At 46.7% G+C, this 14,531-nt stretch overlaps 1 protein-coding gene across 1 annotated transcript in view; it reads right to left on the bottom strand.

Moving 5' to 3' along the window:
- PCNT (pericentrin) overlaps nucleotides 1-11,213 on the bottom strand; it is a 179,207-nt gene extending 167,994 nt beyond the window's left edge. The window contains 2 exon segments of the mRNA XM_037829956.1: nucleotides 8,086-8,298; nucleotides 11,078-11,213. Coding sequence (XP_037685884.1) covers nucleotides 8,086-8,298; nucleotides 11,078-11,134 — 270 coding nt within the window. The 5' untranslated portion in view covers nucleotides 11,135-11,213.
- Nucleotides 11,214-14,531: the final 3,318 nt, after the last annotated feature.

Here is a 14,531-nt window from a genome sequence, read left to right as displayed (position 1 = left end):
GACATTTTATTAGTGGTATATGTAAATGGTAAAGAGGAAAATAAAATTGTCATAAACGTAACATAATGTGTCTATTGTAGGAAATACCCCCTCCGCCCCCAAAAAAAGGCCAAACAACTGTATTCCTTTCCAATAACTGCTATTAATGGTTTGATATATTTCCCTCTGGTCTTGAAAACCAAAGCTGAAATTATTTCCATCAGAAAATCTCCCTGAATGAAGCTGAGTTGAAAACTGAGAAGTCTGTGACTTGTTGTGCTGGTTTGAATCTATTATGTACCCCATTAAAGCCATGTTCTTTTAATCCAATCTTATGAGGGCAGACCTACTGCGGGTGGGAACTTTTGATTAAATTGTTTCCATGGAGATGTGACCCACCCAACTGTAGGTGGGATCTTTTGATTAGATTATTTCCATGGAGATGTGACCCCGCCCATTCAAGGTGGGTCTTAATTAGTTTACTAGAGTCCTTAAGAGAGCTCAGGGAGAGAGCTCAGAGCTGACACAGACAAAAATGCTCAGATAGAAATGGAAATGCAGACAGAAAGAAGTTTGGAGATGCTAAGTTAAGAGATGAAGCCCAGAGTTTGCTCCAGAGAAGATAAGAGAGGACTCCAAGATGCGTAGAGAGAAACACTCAGGGAGAAACAAGCAAGGATGCACAGGCGCTAAGAGAGAGAAGCTAAGAGAGATAGAGCCCAGAAACATTTTGGAGAAAGCCATTTTGAAACCAGAATCTGGGAGCAAAGGACAAGCAGACTCCAGCCACATGCCTTCCCAGCTGACAGAGGTGTCCTGGGTGCCATTGGCCTTTTTTCAGCGAAGGTATCCTTTTGTTGATGCCTTGGTTTAGACACTTTTATGGCCCTAGAACTGTAAATTTGTAACCTAATAAATGCCCTTTATAAAAGCCAATCCATTTCTGATATTTTGCATTCTGGCAGCTTTAGCAAACTGGAACACTTGTAATACAGCAAAGTACAAGTTTTTAACCAATTCTTACCATACCTCCAATGATAACTACCTACCATAGCCTTCAAACATAATTTTCACATAATATGTTATATTTGGAATGGTTTTCTGATAGTAACTGAAAATAACACATACATTTCTCCTATTTCTCCATCTGTGTCAGTTTACTACTTAAAAAAAAAAGTATACATAACCAGAACTAAACATATCAAAGATCACATCCTGAAAGTGGAAAAAGTATTCTTATTAAACACTAAAAGTAGCACTTAAAAAAAAGGGATGGGGTTGGGAGGAGCAGAGGAGAACAACTACACAAGTACTTGCTTTAGAACTCTGTTGGTCAACAAATATGCTCAGGAACACATTACGCCTGTAACCACCATCGCAAAACATGCATTTGGTTGTCAAGACGCAAGGCCAATTGCCAGCCGCGTGCCTGGCCTGCCTCACCTGCTGAAGGCTGAGTCAGCTAGATACTAGGCTGTGTCGTTCCTGTACCGCCAAGTCTAATTCCTACTAAGAAAATCCATGCAAATAAAGCTTTTCATTCAAAAATTACATTCAATTAAATGAACAGAATGAAGAATGAGATCACAAATTAATGTACGCAAAGCTAAAGGAAAGGCTGGGACGTGTGTGAGGGGAGCGGTGCCACCAGGCGGTTACGCTGCCGCATTCAGGCCCCTGCCTGCTGCTCACCAGCCGTGGGGCTCTGGGACAGGCCGATGCCCCACACCCCCCGGCCCCGGGAAAACGAATCACCAAAGTCCCCACCTTACGGCATGGCCAGAGGAGTAAAAGTGACACATTAAAGTAACACAAAATAAAATAAGTCACAGTTAGGAATCCTACCACGTAATAGACACATAAATAAAACTAAAGTAACATGAACCTTTGTGCAAATAATGAATGGTTCTTTGACAGAGATTCCTTTAAAGATACAGGGTATTTTGAAGTGCCAGTAAAATATCATGCAATCTGATCACTTATGGATGGGTGCACGTAAATCCACGCAGCATCTTTCTAATCCACCTCCCCATGAGCAGTAAGTTCATAAACGCAACCCCATTTCAGTATTAGACTGAGATAAATATAATTACAAAGATTAATCTGCTGAAAGTCAATGTGACTACAAATCTCAGAAGAATTCTGCACCCCCGCTCTTCTCCAACCCCTCAACCAATTTAGATAATTTAGAATTAATTGCATTTCCCTATTTTATTCTTTCCCCACTAAAAAGGGAGCAAAAGCTATAGGCAGAGGAACCCATATCCCCAGGGGTCCTCAGCGGGCCTCACCATCCAGCACAGCCCACCCCGGCAGGTCTGCCCAGGGCTCACAGTCTGGATTCCATCCAGCCCCTTCCAGGCCCTACCCCACACAAGCAGGCAGTGCCAAAAGCTTGTGCATCCATGCCCATCCACTGGCGGGTTTTCTTCTCATTTCTCCATTCTCAAATCTCATTCTGTTCTGGATCCATCCACTCCAGCAGGTTCCCACCTCTCACACCAGTCTTTAAAATGGATGACTAAACCACTCCCCACCCACAAGAGGGAAAGGCTCAGCAGCATCCAAGTGAATTGCAGAATTCAAAAGGCTAAGAAGTTAGCTAAGTTGCTATTTTGGTTTTCTTTTCTTTAAATAACTACATTTTAATAAAGAAGAAGAAATATTTAGAATACTCCCCTTCTACCTTTCCATAAAAAAGAGAAAAAATTTGCATTTCTTTGAGGCTCATTTCAGGCAACTCTGGTACCCCTTATCACCTGCCACACATGGAAGATGCACCCACACAGCCCATGGAACTCTCTACTCCAGCTCCTGCCATCATCCTTCACGGGCCCGGCACTGCCGCAGGCCCAGTGAGCTCTGCTCCATGAGTGGACCTCGTGGGCAGCCAAACCTCCCCCGCCTCTCAGATCAACTTTCAAAAGCTTTTCTCTAAATTCAGCCTCCAGGTTGATCTCCCACACACCCCTTCTATTAGGGATACTTTACAACCCCCCGTGACCTTTTCTCTCCCTTTCTCCCAGATGACCCTCCCCACACAGCCCAGATCCTCAAGGTTCCCCGTCACCCCTCAGGCATTCTCTCAACTTCTCTCCGACCTAGATGTCCCCCAAAAGGAATGCACAAACAAGTTATGAGACAAGGAGAAATCTGGCTCCCACCATCCACCATCAATGTATGCAAGTTCCAGTGCCAGAGGACAAGTTTAGAGGTGTCAGGACCACGAGTCCACAGCTCCACGGACAGCAACTTCAACTACGGTTCCTTTTTAGTCTTCAGACTCTCCTCATTTCCAAAATTACTTAGGTCATATCTTTCCCTCCTGTTCCTTCAGTTGGGTTGTTTCATACATTTCATACATTCTCCTGTCAGTCTGTGTTCTATCCTGAGATCCTCCAATCTCCCAAATGTCTTGTTTAATGGGTGTACACTAAGGTCCATTCTTTGCGCTGTAAAGTCTAGAGGTTTTGACGAATGCACAATGCAACATATCTACCATTGCAGTATCACACAGAATAGTTTCACCACCCTAAAAATCCCCTGCTTCACCTACTCAACCCTCCCTCTCCCCACAAACTCCTGGCAATCCCTGATCTGTTTATCACCTCTACAGTTTTACCTTTTCCAGAATGTCATGTAAATGGAATCATACATTATGTAGTCTTTTACTTAGCCACAGGCATTTAAGATTCATCCACATCTTTGCAAGGCTCAGTAACTCATTTATTTTTACTGCTGAATACTATTCCATTGTGGGGCTATAGCATAGTTTGCTTATCCGATTCCTCAGTTGAAAGACATCTTGGTGGCTTCCAGTTTTTAGTGATTATGAATAAGGCTGTTATAAAAATCCACATGCAGGTTTTTGTGTGGATATAAGTTTTCAAATCAACTGGGTGTGAGTGATTGCTAGATCATATGACGACACTATGTTTAACTTTGTAAGAATGTGCCAAAATGTCTTCCGAAGTGGCTGAATCATTTGCATTCCCACCAGCAATAAATGCAAGTTCCTACTGCTCCACATCCTTGCCAGAAATTGCTGTTGTCAATGTTGCAAATTTTAGCCATTCTAATTGGTGTGTAGCAGTATCTCATTATTGTTTTAATCTGTATTTCCCCAACAACAAATGAGGTCAAGCATCTTTTCATGTGCTTATTTTCCATCTGTATATCTTCTTTGGTGAGATGTCTGCTGAGATCTTTGGTGCATCTTTTAACTGGATTGCTTTCTTACTGTTGAGTTTTAAGATTTCTTTGTATATTTTGGAGATAACTCCTTTATCAGATACGTGTTTCGGAAATCTTTTCCCCTACATCTGTGGCTTGTCATCCCCTTAGAAGTATCTTTTGCAGAAACTTTAATTTTAGTAAGTCCGACCTATCAATTTTTTCTTGAAGATCATGCTTTTGATGTGGTATATAAAAACACATCACCAACCCAAAGTCATGCAGATTTTCACTCATATTTTCTTCTAAAAGTTTTAGAGTTCTGAATTTTACATTTAGGTCTAACATCCATTTTTAGTTCATTTTTGGTGTGTAAGGTCTGTGTTTAGGTTCTCATTAATAGCTTTCTAACATAACTGAATTAATTTTTTATTTAGCCATTCATAACATACAGATATGCAGTATATCAACAGATATACAGTATAGCTGTGGCATTAAAATTTCATTATGGGGGAATAATTGGGGAAAAAAATGTCTGAAAAGGTTCCTAGGGAGGTGTTTTAGTTAGGGTTCTCTAGGGAAACAGAACCAACAAAAGATATCTGTGAATATAAGATTTTATAAAAGTGTCTCATGTAACTGTGGGGATGCACAAGTCCAAATTCCGCAGGGCAAGCAGCAAACTGGAAACTCCAATGAAAGTGTCTGATGAACTCCTCAGGAGACGCTTCTCTGGCTAGCTGAAGAAGTGAAGGTCCTCTGTCTTTCTCCCTTAGAAGTCTTCAACTGATTGGATTAAATCCACTGACTGAATTCTCTTATTGTAGGAGACATGCCTTCTGTTGATATAATCAGTCACAGGTGAAGTCAACTGACAAATGATCTAATAAACCAGACTTCTGGTTTATTAACCAGCCACAAATGTCCTTGCAGTAACTTGCTTGAACAGACACCTGGACATCATCACCTGGCCAAGCTGTCACATGAACCTAACCATCACGGGAGGGTAATAAAAAAAATCAAAAATAAATTTTGAAACAATCGGTTAGGCAAAGAGTTCTTTAGATATGATGCTAAAAGCACAATCCATAAAAAAAGAAATTGATAAATTGGACTTCATTAAAATTGAAATCTTCTGCTCTTCAAATGGCACTGTTAATAAAGACAAGCCACAGACTAAGAGAAAACATGCGTAAAGCTTTATCTAATAATGTATTTGTATCCTGAATATATAAAACTCTCAAAATTCAAGAAAACCAACAATTCACTTTTTAAATGAGGAAAAGATTTGAACAGACACCTCACCAAGGAAGATACAGATGGCAAATAAGCCTACATAAGGATGAGCAACATCATTAGTGACACAGGGAATGCAAATTAAAACCGTAAAGTATCATTACACACCTGTTACAACGACTGAAGGCCAAGTGTTGGTGAAGATGTAGAGTGACTGGGACTTTCACAGACTGTGGAGGCAATGTAAAACGGTACAACTACTTTGGAAAACAGTTTGTCAGTTTCTTAAAACGTTAAACATACACCTGGCCATTCTACTACATTCCACACTAAAAGGAACAAAGGCTCCTTGAAGAAATGGTTAATTCCAGAGCTGAGATAAGGAAAGGACAAAATAAGCGTGGAAAACCTTGTTGCCAGAAAGTAAGGAAACACTCAAAATATGATGAAAAGTATGTTGAAAGGACAGAGAAGCCAACCTGAGGGGGTTTACTATGGCCAAATCTATTTCAGCAATAAAATAAACACTGATGCCGATGGAATAAAGATCACAGAATGAAATAAACACCCAAGCATCGAAATAAGTAAATATCTGAATAACAATTAAACTGGGGAGAAGGGACAGCTTTTCCTTACAGCAGAATGCCAATTAATGTGTGTGGATGGCATGATGGAAACAGAAGGTCATCACCTGGCCAACACCAAAGACGTCAGTGTTGCAGGCAAGAATCATCCAAGGTGTTCTTTTTTATTTTAATTTTTATTTTATTTTTTGGAGTAATGAAAATGTTCAAAGATTGTGGTGATGAATGCACAACTATACGACAATACTGTGAACAACTGATTGTACACTTTGGAGGATGGTATGTTATGTGAATATACCTCAATAAATTTGCATTTAAAAAAAAAAGAATCATCCAAGAAAGCTAAAATTCATAGAAGTGTGGCAAGACACAGGGCATGTGTGGAGTCTAAGTATCTCCCCAGATGTACTTATGAGTCACAAAAGGAAAAGGAGTAACTTTCCCACATGAGAAACCTGGCGGGTGGCGCAGAGACCCAGCGGTCCAGGTTAACCCGCTGGATGAGACCACAAGACAGCAACCATGTGCTTCCCAACCGGCACTCCTGCCAGGCTCCTGCCAAAAGTACACAATCTGAATTTAGTCAGGAAACAAACCCAAATTGATAGCTGTCCTCCAAAATAACTGGCCACTACTCCAAAGGTGTCAGTTGTGAAAGACAAAGAAAGACAGAGAAACTGCTCCACATAGAATCCGGGGCCAGAAACAGGGCATCAGCAGGACAACAGGCAAAATGTGACTAAGATCCACCAACTGGTTCCTAGTATCGTGTCAGTGTTAGCTTCCTGACTTTGACAATAACTGTGATCATATAAGATGTTCACATTTTAGAAAGCTGAGTGAAGAGTATCCAGGATCAGTATTATTTTTTGCAACATTTCGTAACTCTGACATTATTTCCAAAGAAAGCTAAAAATTATTAAATTTTCAATTTAAAAGTAAAAACAAAAAATCAGCTAATAAATGTTAATTATCCACTATGAGTTTTCTCCTCAAAAGCATAGGTGGGAAACACGCAGAGGACAGCAAGCTGGGTGGCCTCGCATCTTGTCAATTGCTCCTGTTTTCTCAGCTCTGACCGAGAGGGACAGCGAAACTGCTGCTCTCCCCTGGGAGAAAGAACACAAGGATGATGACAAACTGCAACTGAGGCTCAACTTCAGGGCTCCGGAGACCACAAAGCCCCCGCACCCAAAGGGTCAGTGCCAAAGCACTCTGATCAGCTGCTCCCCTGGGGAACATGACTATGGCAAAATCTTCTAATTTTTCAAAAGAAATAGAAACTCCAGATTTGTATGAACTTACCTGACAGCAATAATTCAATTTTTGTTAAATAAGGGAAGACCCATCATGATTTGAGCCAAATTCTGCTCTCGGCCACCAGTTTTCCACTCAGTCTAGCAAATCTACACCTGCACCCACTCTGTTGCATAGCAGCTAAGTTCAAGGCCCCTCATGCATAATCCACATGAGAGGCAGCCCTAAGAAAGACCCGCGTAAGGGCAGATGCGGACACCGCAGGGAGGCCGGCAGGCCTGGTGCCCTCAAGCCCTCAAGACCATGCCCCACTCACCTTAGCTCCTGCCACACCTCTGCAGGTAAGGCAAGGAGCGCCCCCCAAACCCCTACAGGTCACAAGGCCTCAAGCAGCAGATGGCAGCAACTCCTTCAACAATACACCATTTCTGCAGCACCTGTCACCCCCACCCGCTCCTCTTGTGTTCAAAAGAAGATAAAAGACAAAGGACAATAAATAAGGTGGATTTGAGAACAGGGTGAAGGAACATTATGGGTTAAGTTTCAGAAGAAATACATGCCAGTGGTGCTACTGTTCACAACCTCACATGAAAACTCCCACTTGTAAAACTTCTGCTACCAAAGTGAGTATCCACACTGAAACATGCCTTCAAACAGTCCAATCCAAGAGTTCTCAAAATCTTTATTAAAGATAAAACATTTATTAGGAGTAAAACCATAAAACTTACTCACCTTTTGTGAATTAAAATAAAACACTCTTTCTTCATTTTGAAAAGCAAAAAGACTACTTTTAGTAAGCCATGCTAGCAATATTAGAAGACAAACAGTATCAGGACACGAGGATGAGTAAATTTACCTGAGCCACAAATGCCCCCTCTGCCTTGCCAGGTGTGTCGCTGCACGATGCACTTTCCCAGACACCTCCCCCTCCAGGAAGACCACCATCTTTGGCAGCTACCGGACTCTCCTCCTGGACAGGCGCAGCGACAACCGCGCCCTTCCTCTTCGCCGTCTTTTTCTTCGAATGCGGACAGTCACCTTTTGTTTTTCTCTGTCGGAAGTAAGCAAGCTGCGCAAAAACGTAGAGAAGTAGTATAGGCAGAGGTAAGTGAGAAAAAGGTAACAGAACCACAAAGCCCACAGACCCGTGGGGGGCATGAGGCTCCAGAGCAGATCAGGCCCTCAGCCACACCCAGCCAGACTCACGCCAGCCAACAGGTCACCTCCTACAAAAGGTTTTCATTCCTCTCTCTAATGCTAGGACTCAACTTCAGAGGGATACCCCGAGTTTAACGATAGGACGTTAATTGTGCCTCTACAGACAAAGGAAAGCAGTACTGCTGCTTGCTTGGCAGAACAGCTTTTCTAGCCTTTGGCAATTTACAGAAAGTTAATTTTTTTTAAATACATCTATTTAGACTGATAATCAAGGCACATTTTAGTCTTGAAATTACATAAAAAATAAATCTCTCCCTTTTTTGCCTCCATTTTCCCCCAATCGAGGAAATATATAGACTAGTCAAACTTCCTAGCCATAGATTCTGAGACAAGGTACAGAAATAGCAAAAAATTAATTAAGCCAGGTCAATCTAACATCTTCCTTTACGGAATCAGATGTTCTATTTTTCATGACACAGCTTGCCAAAGCACCAGGGACCTCCACAGAATGTCACCCATCAGAAGGTACTGTTCAGCTTCTGAAATCAGAGGGTTTCAGACAATGTTCACACATCAAGTCCCATTACACCTTACTTAGAAGGTATGAGATCGAACATCAGCTTTTCACAGGAAGTTTTGTCCCCCAAATGGTAATCATTGCCATAAATGACTTTAAAAAAAAAAGTTGGTATAAATGATAACAGAAGTGCACAATTTCAATGACACAGAAAAATTACATAAGTCATTTATGTGAGAAAAATACACTCTCAAGGACAGAGGCTGCCTTTAAAACCAACCCCATTCTCATTTATTTTATTGCCCTTCACCAACAAATCTAACCATCTGGGACAGAGCGGGGCATGTGCAAACTCTGTTTCTCCAGCACAGTCCTAGTTGCTAGCTTGTTATCATCTTGTTTCTTCTCAGAATGATGCTAATCTTCCACCATCATCACTGCTTCTCAAAGCACATTTACTTACTTTGCTAAACTGCAAGTACACGGAATAACGTAAGTAAATACGGAGCTCTAGGCTCATTTTCATTTCCTAGCCCTTGTATGTGCCAGACACATCCAAAGGGAGAGAAAAAAAGGATGGCACAGCCTCCCTTGTCACACCCCAGTCAAAAAACTCTCAACGTCACAGGAAGTCTGTCCTCTGCCTGTCCCCCTGTCATCAGCCTCACACACCTGCTAGTATGTGAATTGAATACTTTCTCTAATGTGATTTCCTCAAGGGAAGGAACTAGCACAGAGTACCTACTATCAGAAGATCCGCATGAAATCACCAATATTTACTGTGTTTAACCTCAAACCCAACATCCTATGGTTCTGTCTGATTCTCAGCTGGCACTGTACTGGGATGCTCATTCTTTCCTCCACAGGGCAGACAACTTGCCTGGGGTCCCAGAGCGAGCAGGCGGTGGGGCAGGGATTAACATCCAAAATGCCTGTGCCCTCTCCACCATGCCCAAGAATCAAGGTCATCTACATAGCATGTTTTCATCCCCACGATGTGCCTCGAAAACAAGAGTACCAGAAAAACAGAGGCAGAAGGGTGAGGACAGAAGCATCCTCTGCACACACCTGACTCCAGCCCCACACCGATATCACTGGATCCCAGAAGGCGCAATCTGGTGCCTGGAGCTTCCTGATGAACCCCATGGGGTCTCCACAGGGGACGACTCCGGCGGGGCCTTGGCCTCCCTCCTCCTCTACCCTCACCTGCCAATTCGCTCCACCCGGGCTCAAGCGGCTCCCAGGCCGGGAGAGGAGGAGCCTCTGGGGATATGAGGCAGTCTGTCAGAGGGTCACCACTAGGGAACACTGCCTGTATTAGAATAAACTGCAGAAGTCTGCAGGGGATGAACATCTGAAAAGCTTAAAGAAAATTTTTTAAGGAAAGCTTAAAGGAAATTCTTAAAGGAAAGCTAGGAAACCCCTCCGCCGCCACCCGGGCCTGCTGCCCGGCGCACCAGGGCGCACGAGGAGACAGCTGGTCCTGCAGGACTGCCGGGCGGGCATCCCAGGGGTTCGCGGTGTGTCCCTCCTCTTTCTGCTTTACTGTCTAGACGCGGGGCCAGCGCTCTTAGGCACCAACTTTTCCTTAGACATTTTGCAAACTGGCTTCACAGCGACTCACGAAAAGCTGCCCTCAAGAGCCTCGTTTCCCGGGAAACGCAGGGAGGAGGGAGTGCGAGGACCCGGCAGGGCGCCGGAAGGAAGGCGACTCGGCCCTCCACCAGCGGGGTACCAAATGCACCAGAGCCCCGGCCTGGCCGAGCCCCCCCGCCCCGAGCCGAGCAGAGCCGAGACTCCGGCCATGCTCACTCCTTCCCATCCCCTCCCCTAGCCTAGCCGAAGAGCCGCAAGCCCTTTGCGCAGGCGCAGCCCGCCGACCCCCCCCCCCCCAGCGTCCCCCGCGCCGGCCTCCCCGCGAGCCGCCGCGGGTCCCCGGCCCCTGATTGGCTGCGGGCGCAGCGGGGCGGGCTTGGGCAGAGGGCGGTGTATTCAAGATGGCGGCAGCCAGGAGGCGTCTTCCAGCCGCGCCAGCTGAAAGGGCAAGACTTTGGCGGCGGCCTCGCGTGACCGGCATCCGCTGCGAGCAGAGGCAGAGGCGGGCGGGCACTGGGGCCCGCCCTGAGGATTTCAGGCGGGGCGGCGGGAAAAGGAGGAGGATACTGCCGTTTACCTTTGCTCTCCCAGCTTCCACCTTTCTCCGCCGCTGCTCTTCCTCATCTTCTTCCATCTCCCCGTGGGGCTTCTCGCGGGCCGCCCGGGAGACAGCGGGGCCGAAGCGCCGCCGCGTTCGCTCTGTTTACACTCCCTCCCCCTCGCCCGGGCTCGCCCTCCCCCCCAACAACTGTCACGCAGCCGTAAGCCCGCCCCGAAGCGCAGCACCGCCCTTGGCGCGCGCCGCCAGTCAGGAGCCGTGTTCTTGCGCATGCGCGCTTGGCCCCACCCCGACCGCCCTCCAGTCAGAATCAATGAGCTGAGCGTGGAGGCCTCGGAACTCGCTCCGGTTGGTCGATTTCAAACGGCCTTCGCGCTCCGGGCGGGGCGGGGCGGCCCAATGGGCGGGCGGCGGAGCGCAGGGCCGCTGGGGCCGCCGGGGCTGGAGGCCGGGTGAGCCGGGCCCGCCGAGAGCACGCTCCCGCCGGGCCGCGCGGGTCCCCTAGACCCGGCCTCGCCGCCCTCCGACGTCCTGGGCGCGCCCCGGCCTGCGTCTCCTCCCTGAGGCGGAGCGCTAGCGCCTAGAGCGCGCCTGGTCACCCTCCTCGTCGAGGGCCCGCGCCCGCGCGGACGGAGTGCGCCCCCTGACCCCCACCCCCGCTCCCCGACCTCGCGTAGGCACGGAGTGCCAGAGGCCTTCGCTCGGCTCCGCTCCCAGTAGGCCCGCGCGCCACTCTTCGCTCGCTCTACATCAGTTTCCTCCGTTACCACCCCTGGTGTCCTTGGCTCACACTGCAGCCCGGTGCTGACACCTGCATGGCGCAGAGGAGAGCTTGAGAAGTAGTCATCAGATGAGCTTACCTCCAACTCAGGGAACTGAATGGGGCTGGAGTAGATCCCCACTATTTGCAGGGTTGGGCTCTCTGGAACCTGCCTGGGAGGAATCAGGGTGAAAGAAAGTTCCAGGGATCACGGCCTGTGCCAAGGAGGGAAGAAGCAGTAGTGGACAGGGAGAATCCAGAGTGTGAGGCAGGAGACACAAAGCCTCCACCAACCCCAGGAAGCCTATGTGGCTAGTCGTAGTTGTCCCAAGTTGGGCAAAAATTGCCAGGCCTTTGTCCCCTGCCTGGACAATAAGCCATTAGATGTGGGCTGCCCTGGAAATTGAGCAGTCAACAAAAAAGCTGACAGCTGAAGACAGCTGCTGACCCCACTGCCCACCTCTGGGCAGTGGGCCCTGCCGTGAAGGGCCTTTTGGATAGCACGTATCTGTGTTCACTTGGGTCCACTTCATGAATGCTCAAGGAGCAATTACCAGGATTCTCAGGAATCCTGCTTGGGGGAAACAGAAAAGGAAAGTTACTGTTCCGGTTTGCTAGTGCTGTCATTATGCAAAATACCAGAAATGGATTGGCTTTTATAAAGGGGGTTTGTTTGGTTACAAAGTTACAGTCTTAAGGCCATAAAAGTGTCCAAGCTAAGATGTCAACAATAGGGTACCTTCACAGAATGGCCAATGGCATCTGGTACACCTCTGTTGTCTGGGAAGGCATGTAGCTGGCTTCTTCCTTTGCTCTCAGGTTGTGTTTCCAATATGGCTTTCCCCCAGGACGTTTCTCTCTAGGTGTCCAGTATCCTCTTAGTTTTTCCCACGCAAACTGAAGTAGCGAAAGTATACTTTCAGTGGTCATCTTCAAAATCTCTCTCTTGGCTGCAGCCAACATCAGGGGTCCGCAACTCCAAGCATGTCTAAGCATCAGCATCAGCAAACATCTGGGCCTGTGTGGCTCTCTTTTAAAGAATTCCAGTGATTAAATCATGACCCATGTTGAATGGGCGGGGCCACACCTCCGTGGAAATTATCTAATCAAAGGTATTATCCACAGTCGGGTGGGTCACATCTCCATGGAAACAACCTAATCCAAAGATTCCAACCTAATCAACTAATTACATCTGCTCCCACAAGATTGCATTAAAGAACATGGCGTTTGGGGGACATATTACATCCAAACCAGCATAGTTACTGAGGTGAACAACAGCCTCTGCCAGTACAGTGGGTCCTGGAGCTGCAATAGATACTTATGGTCTTGCACCCCACTTACATTCTATATTCCCCTCACCCTCAGCTGGAACCTGCTGGTGACTCACCTGTGGCTTATCAGGTGGTGGGATCCAAGCCATCATCCCAGAGGGATCTGATCACTGGTCGCCTTCTTAGGCTAGGGCTGCTGAATTGTTCATTTCACAGTCACAACTAGGCAAGGCACTCCCGAGAAACAGCCAAGAACATTAGTTCGATTCCATTTGCATTCTTTCCCGGCCCCTGATGGTATTCTGCCTCCTCCTGCTGAGAGCATCAACTACCCTTGCCAAGATGCTGACCCCTTGCCTGGGGGTCCCTGGAGATGAGGATCCCAAAATGCCCAGGGAAGCTAGAGTTACCAGCTCAGTGGGAATCTTGGGACTGGGACCTCCACCCCTACAGAGCCCAGAGTTTCAGGGACAGGAAGCACAAAATCCCCCCGATGGGCCATTGGGAGGGAGTCACACTTGGGACCTGTGTATTCCTCCTATTCGGGATGGGGTGCCACATAGAAGTCTCTGGCTTAAAGCACATAACTCCACTCCTGCAACTGTGCCGTGAAGCAGTGCTTCAGATTGGAAAGAGTCATGAGGGATAGTAGAGCAAACACTCTAACTTACAAAGAAAAGGGCAGGCAGGAAAGGCAAGCTCACCTGGAATATGTGTCTCTTCTGATTAGAATAATTTCTGGAACCCCCAAGATGAAAGATGGACATCAAGTGCTCTGTTGGCAGCTCGGCACCCTTCTAATTTGGTGGCAGCAGTAGCTGCATCAGCTTCGGTGGTTTCCTAGCTCCGTCTCTGCCACTGTGGACACAGGGCCAGCCTGCAGTGGCCGATGAACAAGGCATGTGGCATCAACTGGTCTTCATTGTTCATTATCTCTTTGATGGTGGATGCTCTGACGGGCATTCAGATGATGCAGGATCACCCACTTCAAATATCTGTTTGTATGCCTTTATCCCTGACTTCCTTGTATCCACTTTTCACATCTTACACCTTCCAGGACACTGACAATCTAACCAAGCCATTCACCACTGCCCGTAAGTCCATATCTATTCTAACTAAGAGCCACTGCTTCCAAAAAACATCTGCAGAAGCCAACAGCTGAAGACGTCTGCTGACCACACTCCTGCCTCTGGGCAGCAAGTCCTTCCTTGAAAGGGATGACACATCCTTGTGTCCACAACATGGAACCAAGGCCAATATCTGGGAGCACATGAACTGCCACCTCTTATAGGGAAGGGGAAAGTGGGTTTAGGGGTATAATGTGCTGGTTTGAATCTGTTATGTACCCCATAAAAGACAATGTTCTTTTAATCCACTCTTGTGGAGGCAGACCTGTTGTGCGTAGGATCTTTTGATTAGGTTGACTCCGTGGAGATATGAC

The sequence above is a fragment of the Choloepus didactylus genome, chromosome 1 (assembly GCF_015220235.1).
Source record: "Choloepus didactylus isolate mChoDid1 chromosome 1, mChoDid1.pri, whole genome shotgun sequence".
Classification (NCBI taxonomy): Eukaryota; Metazoa; Chordata; class Mammalia; order Pilosa; family Megalonychidae; genus Choloepus; species Choloepus didactylus.
The sequence above is the reverse complement of the archived record's forward strand: the minus strand, read 5'-3'. Positions and strand labels throughout refer to the sequence as shown.